Genomic DNA, 19,536 nt, shown 5'->3' on the forward strand with positions numbered 1-19,536 from the left:
ATGAATCCCACCTGGTCATGATGAATAATCCTTTTAATGTAGTGTTGGATCCTATTAGCTAGGATCTTGTTGAGAATTTTGGTGTCCATATTCATCAGGCATATCAGTCTGTAATTCTCCTTTTTGATGGGGTCTTTGCCTCGTTTGGGGATCTAGGTAATACTGGACTCATAGAATGAGTTTGGTAGTTTTCTTTCTGTTTCCATTTTTTGAAACAGCATCAGGAGAATAGGTACTTTTTCTTCTTTGAATGTTTGGTAGAATTCCTTGGGGAATCCATCAGGCCCTGAACTCTTGCTTTTGGGGAGGTTTTGATCACTGCTTCAATCTCTTCATAATTACTTGGTCTGTTTAAATAATCAATCTCTTCCTGTTTCAGTCTTGGTAGTTTATAGGTTTCCAGGAAGGCATCCATTTCTTCCAGGTTGTTTAATTTATTGGCATAAAGTTGTTGATAAAAGTTTCTAATAGTCCTTCCTATTTCATTGGTGTTGGTCATGATCTCTCCCCTTTCATTCATAATTTTATTAATTTGGGTCCTTTTTCTATTCTTTTGAATAAGTCTGGCCAGTGGCTTATCGATCTTATTTATTCTTTCAAAGAACCAGCTTCTAGTTCTGTTGCTCTGCTCTACTGTGCTCCTAGTTTCTAATTCAATGATCTCTGCTCTAATCTTGATCACCTGCCTTCTCATGCGTGGGTTAGGCCTGTTCTTCTGTTCCAGCTCCAGCTTCTTGAGGTGAGAATATAAAAACTGCATTTTATCCCTTTCTTCCCCTACCGATCTTCCTAGTTCTTATGTTCCATGGATGAGAGAAATCGTATGATAATTGTCTTTCTCTGCTTAACTTATTTCACTTAGCATTATAAGAAAGGGGGGGTAATCAGAAGGGGGAATGAAGCATGAGAGACTATGGACTCTGGGAAACAAACTGAGGACTTCAGAGGAAAGGTGGGTGGGGGAATGGGATAGGCCGGTGATGGGTAGTAAAGAGGGCACGTATTGCATGGTGCACTGGGTGTTATACACAACTAATGAGTCATCGAACTTTGCATCAGAAACCACTGATGTACTGTATGGTGACTAACATAATATAATAAAAAAACATTTTAAAAAATTAGTATGAAAAAAATTTTTTTAAACTGCATTTTAGATTTTTCTATTCATTTGAGTGAGGTTTGGATGGCTATGTAATAGGTTTTGGACCGATATGTTTTCATTTTCATTGGTCTCCAAAAATTGCTTAATCTCCTTCTTAATTCCCTAGTTTACCCAATCATTCTTGAGCAGAATGGTTCTTAGTTTCCACGTGTTTGAGTTTCTTCCAAATTTTTCCTTGTGATTGAGTTCCAGTTTCAAAGCATTGTGGTCTGAGAATATGCAGGGAATAATCTCAGTCTTTTGGTATCGGGTGAGACCTGTTTTGTGACCCAGTATATGGTCTATTCTGGAGAAAGTTCCATGTGCATTCAAAAAGAATGTCTATTCTGTTGTTCTGGGGTGTAGTATTCTGTATATATCTATGAGGTCCATCTGGTCCAGCATGTCATTCAAAGCTCTTGTTTCTTTGTTGATTTTCTGCTTAGGGGATCTGTCTATTGGTGAGAGCGGGGTGTTGAGGTCCCCTACTATTAACGTATTATTATCTATATGTGTCTTTATTCTGGTTAAGAGTTGGCTTGTGCATCTAGCTGCTCTCCTGTTGGGGGCATAGATATTTATAATTGTCATATCCACTTGTTGGATACATCCTTTAAGAATAATCTAGTGTCCTTCTGTATCTCTAACTACAGTCTTCAGTTTAAAATCTAATCTGTCTGATATGAGCATTGCTACCCCAGCTTTCTTTTGAGGTCCATTGGCATGAAAAATGGTTTTCCATCCCTTCACTTTCAGTCTGGATGTATCTTTAGGTTCAACATGAGTCTCTTGTAGACAGCAAATGGATGGATCATGTCTTTTTATCCGATCTGCAACCCTCTGGTGTTTATGGGAGCATTTAGACCATTCACATTGAGAGTGATTATTGAGAGATATTATTTTAATGATCTCGTGTTGCCTGTGAAGTCTTTGTTTCCATAGATTGTAAATTTCTGTTCTGTATCACTCTTGGGGGCTTTTTACTTTTATATAACCCCCCTTAATATTTCTGGTAGGGCTGGGTTGGTGGTCACATATTCCTTCAGTTTCTGCCGGTCTTGGAAGGTCCTTATCTCTCCATCAATTCTGAATGACAACCTTGCTGGATAAAGGATCCTTGGCTGCGTGTTCTTCTCAGTTAGAGCTTTGAAAATACCTTGCCAACACTCTCTGACCTGCCAGTTCTCTGTAGACAGGTCTGACATTATTCTGATATTCCTCCCTCTGTACGTGAAGATTTTCTTCACCCTGGCCACTTTCAAGACTGTATCCTTGGATCTAATATTTGTGAATTGCACCATGATGTGACGTGGTGTAGGTCTGTTCTCATTGATCTTGGGAGGGGTCCTCTCTGACTCTTGGACACCAATGCTGCTTCCTTTGCCAGATTAGGGAAGTTCTCAGCTACAATTTGTTCAAATATCTCTTCTAGACCTCTCTCCTTCTCCACCCCCTCGGGGATGCCAATGATTCTGACATTGGAACGTTTCATTGAGTTAGTAATCTCCCGTAATCTACAATCTTGAGATTGGATTATTTTGAGCCAAGTTTCCGTTTTTACCTTCTCTTCTACCATCCCATCTTCCAATTCACTAATTCATTCTTTTGCCTCATTTACCCTGGCCGTCAGAGCATCTAGTTTAGACTCCATTTGATTCATAGCATTTTTAATTTCTGCCAGATTCACTCTCATATCCACCCTTAGAGATTCTATATTCTCCTTAATATTTTCATTAATATTTTTTTCAAGCCTACACATCATCTTGACCATTGTAACTCTGAACTCCATTTCTGACAATTTGGTTTTATCCATATCCATCATTTCTGTGGCAGAGGCCACAGTCTCTGTATCTTTTCTTTGTTGGGGGGGATTCCTCCTCCTCGTCATTCTGATGAGGAGAGGTTTTGACAATGCACAGAGCCCAAATTATTGACCAGGATCCAGGCAGTGTGCACTTGTTTTATAGGTACCTTAGGGATGTGGGCTTCTTGATTTTTCAGCCTGCCTTCTGGGGGAGGGGCCTGCCATGCTGCTACTCAGGCAACCCTGTTTGGGTAGAGTTGCCCCATCCCCTGTAAGGGGGGGTGCGGGGGCATAATGCAAACCAGTATTTCCTGGCTTCTGTTCTCTGGTGGCTTTCCCTGGTGGTTTTCTGTGACTCTTCAGAGAGTCAGAGCAGCAGTGGCCATATCCTAGCCTCTCTCAGAACAGAGAGATAGCAGTTCACTCTCCACTCAGCTCTCCTGGCCACCTTAACTCTGTTTCTGTTGGCGCTGCTAAAAACCCTGCAGCGTCCCAGGATGTGCGCTCCACAGCCACTCTCCCAGCCCTCACTTCCAGGGCTAGCACGTCTCTGTCCTTTGCGCTTCTAACACCGCCAGCCACCCCCGGTTCCCATGTGTGCTCCCGAGCTCCCTGTTTCAGTGTGGTTCACGTGCACTCTGGAACACCAGTTTTCAGTTGGTCGCACACACGTGCGCTCCCAAGCTCCTAGTTTTTGTCCGGTTCCAGTGAGCGCTCCGGAGCTCCGGTTTTCAGTCTGGTTGTGCACATTCCTGGGCTCACAGTCTCAGTCTGCTTTCCCACGGGTGCTGGTCCACAAGTCCAGCCCACTCCCCAGTGCAGGTGGCTACTGCTTCCTGGCGCCTGAGCATGGCAACTCCCTCCCCCTTCTGTTTATCTTCCGATATCTGTGCACAGATTCATTGCTCCCTGCTTCATACCTCAATATTCAGCACCGGAGATGTTCGTTTGTAGAGATCCAGATGTATCTTCCTGCGTCTCAGGCTGATTCCGTGGGTGTTCAGGGTGATCTGGTAGATATCCAGCTCGATTCAGGGGACCAGCTGAAAAGGGTCCTATACTCCTCCACCATCTTTCCCCCCCCCCACCTTAGGTTTCAAGAAGCTCCCCCCCCACCATGTACTTTTTTCCCCCGACTTCATACACCCACCCCTCTGTGACACCTTAATTTAAATTTTGGACCAGTAATTCACAAGAAAAAAATAAAGGACAAAAAGAATTAAAGAAGATACAACACATTTTCTAAAAATAAAAGTCTTAAGAATTGGTCAATGAGAAAAACCCTCCATCAGGCAGTTCACATAACATGTTTAATGTAATTTTTATGAACCCCAAATCCAACCATCCTGGCACCCTGATCTTGGACTTTTAGCCTCCATAGTTTCAAAACTGTGAGGAAAAAAAATTGTTTTTTAAGCCACTCAGTCTATGGTATTTTGTTATGGCAGCCCAAAGTATTGACGATAAGTTTACCTATTTTATTAATATTTTCAGAAAACTAAACTTTAGCTTTGTTTGACTTTTCTCTATTATTTGTTTTCTTTCTTCCTTTCTTCGTTTTTTTATTTTTATTTTTATTTTTTTATTTTATGATAATTTTTTATTATGTTATGTTAGTCACCATACAGTATATCTTTAGTTTTTGATGCAACGTTCCATGATTCACTATTTGCTCATAACACCCAGGGCACCATGCAATATGTGCCCTCCTTAATACCCATCACCAGCCTGTCCCAATCCCCCACCCCACTCCCCTCTGAAGCCCTCAGTTTGCTTCCTATGGACTCTGGGGAATCTTCCTTTTTTTTTAGATTTTATTTATTTACTTGAGAGAGAGTGAGAGAGAGAGAGAGCACAGAGGGAAAGAAACAAGCAGACTCTCAACCAAGCAGAGAGTTTGACTCTGGGCTCGATTGCAGGACCCTGAAACCATGACCTGAGCTGAAGGCAGACACCCAATTGACTGAGCCACCAAGGTCCCCCTCTATCATTTGTTTTCTAATCCATTGATTTTTTTATTATTTTTTCCGTGCTTCATTTTTTCTTTTTTTCAAGCTTCTTAAGGTAGAAACATAGATAATCAATTTTAAACTTTTCTTCCTTTTCTAATATATACACTTAAAGTAAAAATTTGTCTCTTAGCACTGCTTCAGGTACATCCCACAAATTTTGATGTTTTTCACTTTCATTCATTTTATTTATTTGAAAGGTCTCTTATGATTTCTTCTTTTACTCATTTATGTGTTGTTTAATTTCCAAATATTTGATATAGAAAATACCAAATATGGATAGGTAGGTAGGTAGATGGATAGATCAAGATAGAGATATAGAGATGATGATGATAGATAGATAGACAGATAGATGATAGATAGATAGATGATAGATAGATAGATAGATAGATAGATGATAGATAGATGATAGATATAGATAGATGATAGATAGGTAACTAGTTTAATTATGCAAAGTTCAGAAAATATACTCTGTGTGAATTCTATTCTTCAAAATTTATTGAGACATGTTTCATAGTTCAGTATGTTTTCTCTTAGCTAACATTCATGTGCACTTGAAAAAAATGTATATTATGCAATTGTTGGACTTAGTGTTCTATAAAGGTAAATGAGATCAAGTTGGTTGATTGTATTGTTTTGATCTTCTATATCCTTGCAGATTTTTGTATAATGATCTATCAATTGCTCAGTTATTCTATTAATATGGATTTGGTCATTTCTCTCTTTGGTGCTTTCAATTTTGCCTTACATATTTTAGAGCTCTGTTATTTAGTGCATACACATTTACGATTGATGTCTTCTTGATGAAATGACCCCTTTGCCATTTAATTTGTCTTTTTAATTTGTCTCTTTAATTCTGTTAATCTCCTTGTTTTGAGGTAAATGTTGCATGGTGTAGTCACTCTAGTTTCCCTATGATTTGGGTTTGCATTATATATATATATTTCCATGTCTTTTTACCATTCAACCTACTTGTGAGTCTGCTTCTATTGACTGTTGTTTCTTCTCCTGATTATGGGTCTCATTTTCCTGTTTCTTCACACGCCTTGTAATTTTTTACTTAATGCTGATTTTTCACATAAAAGAATTTCCAGGGGTGTTCTGTTTTTGTTTTTCCAGTGAGTGCAAGTCTTTTTCTCTGACAGGTGGCTAGAATGAGGATTTGATCATTCAGATTTCATCAAGAGTCAAATTGATCTGGGACTGTGCTGTAGTGTTAATTAAATTGAGTGTACCTCTGATATCTGATGGAAACAAGGACATTTCACTTTGCCATTCAGCTCAACCTCAGTTTCCTACACATCCACTGTGAAGCACAAGTCTCTTCCATCTTGTCATTGTTTGAGCTAGGAGGAGGTTGAGACACAGGCATCATATAGTCTTGGCTCATTTTGAAATTCAAACACTGAAATTGTGTAATTCTCTGTTTTCCAGCCTTGTCTGCACTGATACTTTTGCAGTAACACTGGGGGCAGGGGTGGAGGTGAGGATGGGGGAGGTTGATTATTAAGCCAAGCTATTTATTTTTGCATTTGAGGCACTTCTAAATTCCAATCTATCTGGCAACCCACACTGTTATTGGTGTCCTGACTGTTTTTCCTCAACTCTATAAAGTATCTTCATCTATAAGAGATCTGTTTCTCCACAAACCAGGAGCTTTCCTCCAGAAATGAAAACAGTTGTGGCTCTCTGCTCACCATCACTTTCTTTAAGTCAGTTCAACAAAGTTTAATTCGCCCACTGTTCTTTGACAATTGCCATAGACTTGCATTTTAGCAGGGTTTTTGTTATTGTTACCATAGGATTAATAGTATTGTGCATTCTATATTCTAATTGGAAGCAGAAGCCATATTGCTGTTTGTAGTAGCAAAAGTTGGAAACAATTCAAATGGCTATTATTAAATGATTTTTAATTAAATTGTTATGTAATCATATAAGGAATACTATGAAGATATGTGAAAGAATGAGGAAACTCTTTATTTATTTGTATAATAACATTCCCCTCGTATATTAAGTGAAAAAAGCAAAGTGTAAAATAGGGTGTACAATGCTCTACCTTTTGTATAAAAGAGGGAAGAAAAGTCATCTATATTCATATAGATTTAAGTCACATATAGATTCATATCACCTTCATATATATAAATTCTGAAAAGACACGAAAGAAACAAGTAAAAAATGGTTACCTCATTGTTTTTTAAATGTCTTCATTCTTAAGACTCAGTTTTCACATCTGTAGAACAAAATTAAAAATACTTTCCTCAAAGAGTTATGCAATAAAATAAACATGAAACATTTGGCTTACTTTAAGATATCAAGTTCTGGATAAATGATTAACACAATGACCTTTGCACTGTATTATTCCCAGAGATCCTTTCATTTATGTTTATGTGTTTTTGTGTGTCAATTACACATGCTAAATTAGTCATTCAGATATGTTACATTTGCAACAGTCTATTTTGGGTTTTTTTGGTGAATTATATGCAGCGATTGTGTCTTTCCAAGGCCTATCCACCTAATAATCTTGTATGCAATATGATATAGCCTATAAGAAAAAAATGAATGTTTCCCATCACATGGTGATTGCGACAATGATACTAAGATCCTCCAGATTAACCAATACCATCTCCACTAATGGTACACAGTACACACAGGAACCCACATATCACTAAAGAGAAGAGCCTAGTACTCTAAATTCCTCACCATCACTGATTTATTTCAAAGATGGTAAAAAAATCATAAAAGACATAATGTTTATTGTCTCCTCTTTCCCAGAGACAATAAACATTATGTCTTTTATGATCAATCCATACTTTTGACATTAAAAGTCTCCATCTGGTTCTTTAAATACATAATCTATTAAAAAGACTAATCCATGGGGCACCTGGGTGGCTCAGTCAGTTAAGCGTCTGACTCTGGTTTTGGCTCAGGTTATGATCTTAGGGTCGTGAGATGAGGCTCCCCACTAAGCAGGGTGTCTGGTTCCCCTCTCTCTCTCCCTCTGCTCCTCCCCATGCCCTCCATGCACCCCCCTCAGTTAATGCACTCTCTTTATCTCTAAAATAAACAAATCTTTTTTTAAAGGCTGACTCATGACTTTCGAGCATACCAGACATTAAAGCGCCATATATATATATATATATATATATATATATATATATATATGACAAATAATTTTGTTAAGTTAGTAAAAGACCTAACCAAATGTTTCTCTTGCTTCTCAACCATCCCGTGAACCCAACATACCCAGATTGGAGAGGGGCATCATTCACACAGCATACTCAGATAGGAAAGAGAGCACTGGAGAAACAAGTCTAATGGAAGGAGGTCATTTACCAGCCTGAACTACAGTTCTTAAGCAACCCAACCATCAGTAACTCTTGTCAGCTCGGAGTTTCTGGGATCACTGGGCTTTGAACTCAAAAAAGGTATAGCAGAGCTAGGAGGCTGCTTTTAGGGCCTAGCTATTTCTCCTCTCAGTTATCAACACCACTTCACCTAAGCCACAGTGATTTGTTTGTTGCCCTGGAAATGGAATAGAACAGCGACTCTCCAACTTGTTGTGACAGAGATCTACAGCAAGAAGTACATTTTACATTGAGTCCAGTACACACATGACTATATGAGTATGAAAACAGGAAATATTTCATGAAGTATTTCATAGAATGTTATTTAACCCTTACTAAGAGCAATTCATTCTGATATTTTCTATTCTGTTCTATTTAATTTAATTGGGGGGGGGGAGGAAAGAAATTTCTTTCCCAGGACAAGCAACACTAGACTAGAAGGAAAGATTATCCAATTTTCTCCCACATCTTCCAAGTATGTGCAATTTCCAAAAACTTCCCGGCAAGTCTTCCCAGCGCCATCTACTGTACCCTCTGGGTATTGCAAGTGCCTTTTTTCCCCTGGCGCAGAAATTTTTTTAAGCATGAGGTTAAATCAGAGAACTCTACACACCAATATGTGCTTCTTCCCCCAAAGTAGAAATGGCTCTGAAACAGTTTAAGAAGTTTAAGTTAATAGCTAACATGCAAGCCCAGCTCTGAATTCTAAGACCAAAGACTTCATATCCAATTCCAGAAGAGGAAATTTCCAAGTCAGAGAACATCCACCTGATTGGGACCTCAGGAGGAAACTGACCATGTAATCAGTGGTTTCCAGAGAGTGACAAATTTAAATTCAGGACATCCTGACTAGCATTTCACAGAAAGCTGATGTGGCCTATCAAATACAATGTAAGCAAGGAATCTCTCTATATAGTCCCTTTGTCAAACCTATGCCTGTTTGCATTATTTTTACTAATGCAACTCGTGAGTCTTTACTGTACCCTAACTTATTTCAAAAGCTCTTTAAGATGATATATAACATGATGTTGTTGTAACACAAACTAAAATGTAGAAATCTCTTCTATTCCTTTGGGAATGATACAGAATTTCCATTTCGACAAGTCACCACAGCTTACAGAGTGTAATTTTTATATTCACTAGATGTAAATTTTCTCTACCAGTTTGCCTAGGGAGTTATAGCTTTCAATTCCTTTCTGACCAACATGTGCTTTTGATATGAATACATTTGGAAGTATCTTTGTAATTGCTCCACTGTCTGCTTAAATAATCATAAAAAAGCTACACTGATGTTTTTGCAAATAAGAGCATATGCTCATCCAGCAAAACCACTGCTTTGCCACTGAGACACATCCAACAGCATGACTTTTCCCCCAAATATTTTATGTGTGAATATAAGAATAGAATGAGGAAAATGGAAAGGCTTATAACAGTTGTAATCACAACTCAAAAGCTGGAATTTTTATGAGATGCCTTTAATTTGAAAGTGAAGAAAAGAACAATTACATTTTTGAAGTCTGAAATCTTTTCACTTTTTTTAACTCTTTGGATGTAACAACTGATTTTTTCCCTAAGTGATTGACTAACAATTTTTATGATACATAAATGAGGGCATGGGTCAGTGATGCAGAAAGAAATCATAATGAAATGGTGTTCTCCTATAATAATTACTCACAAAAATGTAAAAGGTTCACACTGGGATCACTCCTGCTTTTAAATTATATTATTATATGTAAGTTGTTATTAATTACCCAGATATGCCAAGGGTTCATTATATCTTCAGTTTCCAACTGCAATTTTGAGGAAGGCTGAACTTTCTGGATTTTTTGCCAATTATTAATATGATTAATATTTCAACAGTAAAGTCAAGAAAGTAGATGGTCTCAGTAGCTAATGGCTCTAATAACTAACAGCTAAGAGACATTCAATGATTCTAACTTGCTCTGAAACTGCCAAGGGTTAGGACAGGGGCTCCATTCTCTCACAAGACTCTTCTTGTCCTGAAATATTTTCTGCTATCTCCTACATATGATTTGTGAATCAGAAATTTAACTGAGACATTTTTATGTAGATTCAGATCATCCTTCCCAGAGGGAATCCAAGGGGCTGCCCCATTAGGCAGCTGGCAAGCAATCATCCATTAAAATATGTTAAGAAATATCATTTTTCTCACACTGATTTTTAACACAGGAGCAACTTCTTTCTGGTTTATTTATAAAACACCTGTCAAATTAAAATGCCAAATAGCTTTAAATATTAACATTTCACCTTATAACCTGACAACTGCATCACTTTAAATACTTGCAAAAAAGTTCAACTCAATTATAAACACCTGGGATTTGCCGGCTTGCTACTAAGCATGCACATAAAAATATAAGTCGTATGTACGTTTGACACTCCAAAGTGACAAGGTGTGGCTATAACAGCTCTTCACAGTTAATCATCAATAGCTACTCAATAAGTGCCTGATTTTTCCTGGGAATTGCTTCATTCGAGACCAATTATTCCTGGGAATTGCTTCATTCAACACCAATTTTCCTGGGAATTGCTTCATTCAAGACCAGATCAGGAGACGCCAGAGTTTTTTTCCATAAAACCAAGTCAAAAAATATTCCCTATATTGTTCAGTGCCTACAAATTAATAAGACAAAGGTAGGCCAGTCAAGCAGCAGGCTCACCCTGAGCACCTGCCATGTTCTGTGGTGCTGGGAAGAGGGCAGAGCTTTCTCTAGGGGCTGGTATGTTCAAAGATGAAGACGTGAAAACAGGGTAACAAAATTAAGGCTTATTTTCAATGTTCACCTTTAACAAAATGATGCTTTTAACCAAAAAGAAAAAAGCCAGCAATATGGTTATGCTATTCACAAAATGATTACAGAGTTTACAAAAATATTAATTTGTGCTTTGATCTGCTAATTGTATATATGTTTAAGTTCATGTGGAAATAACTTCAAATATCCAAACTTGAGACCCTTTTTCCATCTTACCTCTTCTTCTCTTCCTCCTCTACCCTGGAGGACACAAAAACATATATTTAAGATTTTCTGTCTTAGAGGAATCCAAGTCTGGTAAGGAAGAAAAGACCAACACACAGAAAAACAACACGAATCACACAAAACAGAACAAATTCAGGTTAAGACTTAAGAGCTGTAGGAAGTCTAGCTATTTAGCCCCAAATAGGAGCAGCTGTGATACACAGTTAGCCACACACTAATTATGCAAATCAGGAGAATAAGTCCCGGAAAACAAGGAAAAGGAAGTTGAACAGCAACCTATAATCAGGAGACAGACACTAAAACCTAAAGTGAAATTTCTCAATGGGGGAAAGTGAGTCAACTTTGGATCTCCAAACCATCTTTACCAGCAAGCTTCCTACGTTCTAGACCCTTCCTTCATTCCAGCCCAAACAAGAGTTCTAAACAGCGCTGCCCCTGCTGCCACGGGGAAAAAACGAAGGGAGGGGCCTATCGGCCAGCTCCACACTATCCATTCCCTGACACTTCCCACCTCAACTCTGATGTGTGCTTAGACCCAGGAGGTTCCTCTACCCCACCCGGCTTTGCCTGTAACGTCTAAAAAGCCGATTCAGCACGTCTCTCGGATGGGCCATTAAGGGCTTTCGGCAGCGCTTGGGGCTTTGTCTCTTCGTGAACAGACACTCCCTCATAGACCAAGACTTAGAACTGGAAGGTGGGGTAGTAACCACGAGGGAAAATTCACGTTGGCCTATGGCAATGGCGCGCCAGTTTTACGAGGAAAACTCAATGCTTTCACGCTAATGGTTGCAATCATGGGAAATCCCTTTCTGAAGCCAGATCTGCTCTATCAGGATGAATCATGACCATTGTTTCACATAAAACTGACCTAAGGAAAGGTGAGCATGAGCGCGAGCATGCCTGCACTTCCACACTGGCTGCTCTTTGCAGGAATCATGAACCAAGTTACCTGAGCAGGTAACAGCCACGGAAGCTCGACACTCCTGCCCCAACGTGGCCTGGCCTGCTCTAGCAGTTTTAATTCTCCATTCACTGCATCTCGAGACATCAAAATACCCAACCAAATGTGGACAATGAGACCTCATAATCCGAGATCAAGCTTCCAAAAGAACTGGGCAACCCAGGATCTTCTCCAGAAAGCCTATCCGTGCTCCCCTTTCATGGTGTGTGTGTGCAGGGGAGGGGGGGGGGACTGTAGACTTCATTCCTACTTTTTTCTTTCTGAATAATCTGGGTCTCCCCCACCCCAAATTGAATAACTGCCTTGTGATTTCCCAACTGTGGAAGGAAGGAGGAAGCGGGCAGAGCCCAGGTGGAGCACCCTCGGCCGCGGTGCAGACGGCTGGACAGCCACATCCAGGACCCGCAGAGAAACCCCGTGCCAGCCTTGGCAAGAGCCAAACTTGTGCTGCCCCCCCCACCACCACCACCACCTCCAACACCTAGTCCTTGGCATATTGTTGAAAGTGGTCGAATCAGAAAGAGAATTCAAGGAGGTGTTGGCTGAGTTTGCCTTTGGGGGGAGAAAGAAGCAGGAACTCGACCAGCCCTGGTGGCCCCACCCTCTCGCCCCTCTGAACCCAAATTCCGAGGGAACAGCCGCGCTGCAGCGGAGAACCTCGCAAGGAACTGGAACCTCCGCGGCCTGAACTGAAATCTTCAAATCTTTGGGAACGTCTGTTTTTCTAATAATTAAAAATATATATGCAAAGCTTTAAATACAATAGTACTGTTGAACTAGTCCAAGTAGAAATAACAATAACAGCAACAGCAACTATCCTTTAACCCCACCCATCCCCAAAACGCCGGGAGCCGGGGCCTGGGCTTTACAACCTCCTCAGGTCACTAGGCTCAGCCTCCCCCTGCTCTGACTCCACGCGGTGCGGCTGGGGTGGCGAGGGGGGCCCAGGGCGCTTGGAGACCCAGGGGAATCCAGGCGCTCCGGGGTGCTTGGGGCACTACAGGGCCCAGGATCTCCGGTACCTCGAGGGGCGATCGAGGGATCCAGATCCCGGGGAAGGTCTGGCTACAGGGGAGGCCCTGCGCGCCCCGCCCGCAGCACTGGGGGCGGCTTGGGCAGCGAGGAGCCGCCCCCTCCGTAACTTTCTAAATAGCTTCAGGGAAGAGGCGGAGTGTGGGGTGCGGTTAAAAGGCGTCGCAGGGGCAGGCAGGTGTTGAAGACCCGACGCGCCCGGCGCGCTCCGCTCTCCCGGACTCCCAGCCAGTCGGCGGCGCCGCAGCCTACAGCGAGCGCCGAGGCGGCCCCGGCCAGCACCAGCCCAGACCCCGCGGGAGCGCACAGCCGCCACCCGCGGTCTCGCGGAGCTCTCCCTCCTGCACAGGTGAGGCCGCGCAGCCGGGGCCCGACCCTCAGCGCCCCGGGACGGCCTGGGCTGGGGAAACCCGGGACGGCCAGGACTGGGGGACCTGGCCGCGTCCGGGGAACCCGGATCCCCCCAGCTGGACCCGGCTTGCCCTGAGGCTCCTGCACCGTCCTTATCCCGGGCAGTAGCGACAGCGGACCTGGGGCGGAGGGCCAGGGGCGAGAGCGAACTTCTGGAAAGGGAGTTTCTTCGGCCGAGTTCTGAAATTCGAATCGAGCTGTTCCGGCCGGATTTGCAGCGGCGCGCCGGGGACGGGGACGTGGTAACAGAACCCCGGAGGCAGCGATCGGGTTCGGCGCGCAGGGCGGGGGAGGGGAAGCCAGCCAGCTGGAGACAGTTCGACCTCGGCGTGATCGATTGTCAATAATATTCCTCCGGGGAAATTCTCGCACAGCCGCCGGGTTGCTTTAACTGCAGCCACTAGAAGTTTTTAATTGGCTGAAGGCTTAGTTCCTGAAGAAAAATCAATTTCGTTTGTTAAGCAGGAAGCCTTCACGGGAGGAAACTGACCTTTACCTCCTCGCCCTGCCTTTGCAAAGAAAATCGCTCAGGTCGAGGTCCGGCAGAGATTAACTAGAACTCCCTGCCTAGAGACCCAGACCGCCGCTTTAATCTGAGTTAAGAGTTTGGTTGCTTCTCTTTTTCCTAAGCAATCAAGAACGTTTATCTCCAGGTGGGCTTTTTCCAGCTGGAAGGAAAGCTTTAGGACTTTTGTTTACAAATGTGGTAGTGTGCAGCTGAGAAACGTGTTCTTTAGGGTGGTTGCTTTAGCCCTTCGATGTTCCCTCAGTGGAGGGGGGAAGTAAGTGTAAATGGTGTGTGTCTTTCAGTTTTCTGACACGCGGACCTGTATGACCCTGACCATTTACTTGTGACTCTGTCTTGAGATGTTTGGTGACAGCCATGTTTCCATTAGACCTTTGAGTCTCTTTCAGAACTAGTGCGCTCAATCGGGCGCGATTACAGACACCTGTGAGCGGGTGGGGGCGCTCTGTGAGAGGTCGGCCAACCAAAAAGTAAGGATTGAGAAGTGAATGTGTAAAGAATTCCTTTTGCCTTTTCTGCAACCTGGTGATTCACCCAGTGCCTTCCCTAAAGAACAGACCAGCTCCTCAACTCGCTGCGGGCAGAATTCCAAACAATTACAGGTGGTGTGGGCCAGGTAGGAGCCTGCCCATGACCCATCTGTGGGGTCAGGAAAGGCAGGAAAGCAGCTCCCTGCATGATTTGAATATTGAGAGCAATTCCAGCCTGCTTGGTTAGTCCATCTTGAGCTATTACCCCATCTCATCTGGAGAGCAAATTTTAATTTGCTCCTCTTCCTAAAAGGATTTTTAAAACAGGTAGTTGCAACTCAACCAAGAGCTTTAAAAAACAACAACAATATAGGGTTTACTTAGGACTGAATTTTTCTCAACTGATGATGATTGGACTGGGTTATAGAAGAGTGTGTGATCTTTGGTAGTCTGGAAGAGGCAAAGGCATAAGCCCCACCCCTAGACTTTAGCCAGATGTATTGAATTAAACCATGGACAGTTTATTTCAGTAAGTGTTCTGCTTTCCAGTTGGTAAGTGCCAATGAGGAACTGGACTGTCTAAATTTCAAAAAATTGTTTGGTTAAAAGATGAATTTTGGTTCACCGAAGGACCTCCCAGACAGTCTGTGTCTGAAGAGTCAGGGCTGAACTGGGGCTAGACCCCGGTTTCTTCCAGTTGATGTGCCTCTTTGTCAAGCTGAGTAGGGCTAAATGTTTCTCAAGCACATTTCAATCTTACATAGTTGTCCTGTCTGTGACTCTTCTCCATGTCTCTTCTGCCTCCTCTGGCCAAGGTGGCATTGAATGGCTTCAGCCAGACCTTGGTGCCCCACAACAGAGCCCAAGATGAGGCACAGTGATGAAAGGTGTTCGTTCCAAGCCTGCTTAGGAAGTCCATCAGGAAACAGGACCCAACTTGCTCAAAATGAGGAGAGCATTTAACGTAAGAGAACAAGGAGGATTCACTAACAGCTTAGAAGGGGTGGAAAACAGATCACTCACCAGAATTGTAGAGAGGTGGAATCCTGTTTACAAGAAGGGTTGATTGAGACAGACGGGGTGTAACCATGAATAAATGAAGACACCTCATATCCTGGGATGAAGAGAAGGCCACTGGCTCATGAAAGATTGATCCACAGGCTTCTCCAAATCCCTTTTCAATGAGTAGTACGTTACCCCAGCAGGCTTTGGTTCTGAACTTCAATACAGTGACTCACCCTTTAGGGCCAGTGATGGGGGAAATCACCGAGTTAGATTTTCTGTCATTTTTCTTAGCGTGCCTCTTTAGAAACACTTCTAAATTAAGACTAGAACCCACAATAAAAATGTACAGTTACAATAATTACCAAAGAGATATCCCTCAGAGCTAACTAAGCAATCAGTCCCAGCATGGCAGTGAGGACCACCAATCCGTACACAAATGTATGCCAAAATCCATGCAGAGTGACTTTGCTCTGTGGACAGACAGATTCTAACCTGCTCCTTTTTATGTAAAAAGGAAATGAAGCCTTTTGTGAAATGTTAACTTGGGAGTGCCTTCAATATAAACTTTACCATTGGTATCAGTCATTTCACTGCTACATCCCAAGTCCATGAAAGTGAACTGAAATACTTTTAAGGAAAGTGGCTCAAGTGTGCCTGGGTGGCTCAGTCAGTTAATTGTCTGCCTTCCTCTCAGGTCATGGTCCCAGGGTCCTGGGATCGAGCACTGCTTTGGGTTCCCTGCTCAGCAGAGAGCCTGCTTCCCCCTCTCCCTCTGCTGCTCCCCTGCTTGTGCTCTCTCTCTCTCTCTTTCTGTCAGATAAATAAATAAAATCAGAAAGAAAGAAAGAAAGAAAGAAAGAAAGAAAGAAAGAAAGAAAGAAAGAAAGAAAGAAAGAAAGAAAGGAAAAGAAAAGAAAGAGGCTCTGTAGGGAGATGTCCCATTGGCCTTTAAGGGAAGGCTGGCCTCAGCTAGTATCAGTCCCAGTGGGACCGTCCAAAACTTGAAGCTGACAGACAGGTGCAACAGCCGAGTGCTGATCTAGTGCTGAGTAACTCAAGCAGAGTCTGCAGAGAGTGCAGAGAGTTGGGTCAGCGCTAATTAGTGCCTTTAAGTTGGTGAGTACTTTTGCTTGTGGTGCTCCTCCCCCACCCCCCCCCAAATCTTTATTATGTGCTAAACATTGGGTGAATTATTCAGGTGAATAAGCTACTCTTTATTAGAGAACACATACAAACACGTTCCAGGTAGTTTGGGAACTATACATCTAATCCTACGGCAAACTAGGTTGGTTTTGTTTTCACCTTTTTTGGTGAGGTTGTGTAAGAGTTGGTGTTTGCTCAAGAAGTGATTTAAGACTGCTGACTTACCTGGGACCCAGAGAAATCTCCCAAATTCTGCCCTGACTAGTCACTCCTGTATTGTGTTCTCTTTGTCTTTTCCAGTGCAGACCACCCAGAGAAGATGGATTGGAGCACACTACAGACTATTCTGGGGGGTGTCAATAAACACTCCACCAGTATTGGGAAAATCTGGCTCACGGTCCTCTTCATTTTTCGCATTATGATCCTTGTGGTAGCTGCAAAGGAAGTATGGGGAGATGAGCAAGCCGATTTTGTCTGCAACACTCTACAGCCTGGGTGCAAAAATGTGTGCTATGATCACTATTTCCCTATCTCTCACATCCGCCTCTGGGCTCTCCAGTTGATCTTTGTGTCCACACCAGCTCTCTTGGTGGCCATGCATGTTGCCTACCGGAGACACGAGAAGAAAAGGAAGTTCATTAAGGGAGAGATAAAGAGTGAATTTAAAGACATCGAAGAGATCAAAAGCCAGAAGGTCCGCATTGAAGGGTCACTGTGGTGGACCTACACCAGCAGCATCTTCTTCCGGGTCATCTTCGAAGCTGTCTTCATGTACGTCTTCTATATCATGTATGATGGGTTCTCCATGCAGCGTTTGGTGAAATGCAATGCGTGGCCTTGTCCCAATACAGTGGACTGCTTTGTTTCCAGGCCCACGGAAAAGACTGTCTTTACGGTTTTCATGATTGCAGTGTCTGGAATTTGCATACTGCTGAATGTCACTGAATTGTGTTATTTGCTAATTAGATATTGTTCCGGAAAGTCGAAAAAACCAGTTTAACACATTACCCAGCTAGTGAATAAAAGATAGTGAAAAGGATGAGGCGTGGGTGCTTTGCTGTCAAGGCACGGTCACCAGCATTTCCCAAGATCAAGATTCTTGTCTTAAATGCAACCATTTGAAACTGCTCTAGATCTCAGTGAAATTCCAGATGCCTCCAACAGAGCTTTACTCTCCTAAAGCTTGAAAACAAAGGCATAATTCTATGCCTATACTGATTTTTACTACAATTAGTTCCAGTAAAACCCCATGCTGGTAGAGTTTGTGGGTGTAGGTACTCTCAAATTTTAAATAAAGGACATCAGCGTTTGTTTCTCTTTCTTTGAGGAAAGGAGAGAAACACCAAGTTCTTAAGAGGACGCTGAGAAATTTGGATTGATCCCCTTAGGGCTCCCTTGGCCATGTTCCCCGAATTAAAGGTGAACATAGAGATTCTTGATTCTTTTATTCGCTTGGGAAGTTTTAGTCTCTAACAACGGGCAGGGTTATCTAATGCTTCAAACTCTCACGCTTTTTTTTTAAGTGAAAACTTTAAAATGGGATAAGTTCTTTTGATCTGCAAGACGCTCTGAAACCATTAGATGTTCCTCCTATTTCAAAGGCTCAGATTATGATATGTGTACAATTAGATACTATCATTGAATTTAAAATACAGCCTTTCAGTTTTGAATAATTTGCTGTGCCTGAGAAGGTGTTTGCTGTATTAACTGTGGTACGTAGCACATGAAAGCATTTCAGCCTCTCACACGTGGAAACACCTAGAAGTACTTAGTGATGGCTTATAATAGCAAAGGGCCTCATCTCCAAAGTTCAGGTGTAATTTTGCAAGAAAAATATGGACCGGTTGGACCACCAACTACTACCAACTACAGGCTGGCTCAAGACACCCTCTTTCCTTCACAGTGTTTGCCTTTTCCATTACTGTGGTAAATGGTAGGAACACTGATTTAAAGAGGTTGCTTGGGAATATTTTATTGCCACAGTACAATTTAAAGGTGCAGAACAAAATGGGGGGAGGGGTAGTTACCATTTTTAAAGAACAGATAGAAAGACTAGACTCTAAATTCTGATGATTAAAAATGAGTTTCATCTACTTCAAAAGTTTGTTTGCTTCCCTCTTCAGCATCCAGTTTTCTTAATTGAAAATAGAATTGATAGACCTTCGTTTTTAAATAGAAACTAGAGTTTAGATAAATATTTAGCAGTTCTATAGGACAAATTGAACCCTAATATTATCATTGTGCTTGACATGGTTTCCAAAAAATGGTACTCAACATACTTTAATGAGGGTAAACATTTTCCTGTTGCCAAGAATAGCATTGTAAAAACATTTTGTAATAATAAATAATAGCTTTAATTACATGCTTGTTACTAAAATAATTTTGTAATGTCTCAAATATCATTTAAAATATTAAAATATAATTAATTCATAAAATAGCTATTTAAAATCTATTACAGTTTTTAATAGAAGAGCAAATTTTAATTTCACCTATAGCCTGTTTTGTATGTTGATATTTTCTATTTCATAACCCCGAATGGGTAAGTTACCAGGGTATCTGTCCACCATTCTGGAATTCTTCTGCCCACTTACAGAAAAGTCTCTGTTACTAGAAAGCTTGACAGGGGAGGGAGAAGGAGAGATTATTTTTGCCCAACCACATGCTCACCTCGAACAGGTTTTTGACAAACACACA

The 19,536-nt window shown here is 41.8% G+C and overlaps 1 protein-coding gene across 2 annotated transcripts; it reads left to right on the forward strand.

Moving 5' to 3' along the window:
* The first annotated feature begins 13,399 nt into the window (after positions 1-13,399).
* GJB2 (gap junction protein beta 2) lies at positions 13,400-19,277 on the forward strand. Of its 2 annotated transcripts, none has more exons than XM_026492951.4 (2): positions 13,400-13,636; positions 17,143-19,277. In XM_026492951.4, exon 2 carries the CDS (start codon positions 17,162-17,164, stop codon positions 17,840-17,842), a length of 681 nt encoding a protein of 226 aa, XP_026348736.1. In that variant the 5' UTR covers positions 13,400-13,636; positions 17,143-17,161; the 3' UTR covers positions 17,843-19,277. The 2 variants fall into 2 exon arrangements, with proteins under 2 accessions (XP_026348736.1, XP_026348737.1); XM_026492952.4 differs by having other exon boundaries at positions 13,422-13,636; positions 17,148-19,277.
* The last annotated feature ends 259 nt before the right edge of the window (positions 19,278-19,536 follow it).

This window comes from Ursus arctos, unplaced genomic scaffold (genome assembly GCF_023065955.2).
Source record: "Ursus arctos isolate Adak ecotype North America unplaced genomic scaffold, UrsArc2.0 scaffold_10, whole genome shotgun sequence".
Lineage (NCBI taxonomy): Eukaryota > Metazoa > Chordata > Mammalia > Carnivora > Ursidae > Ursus > Ursus arctos.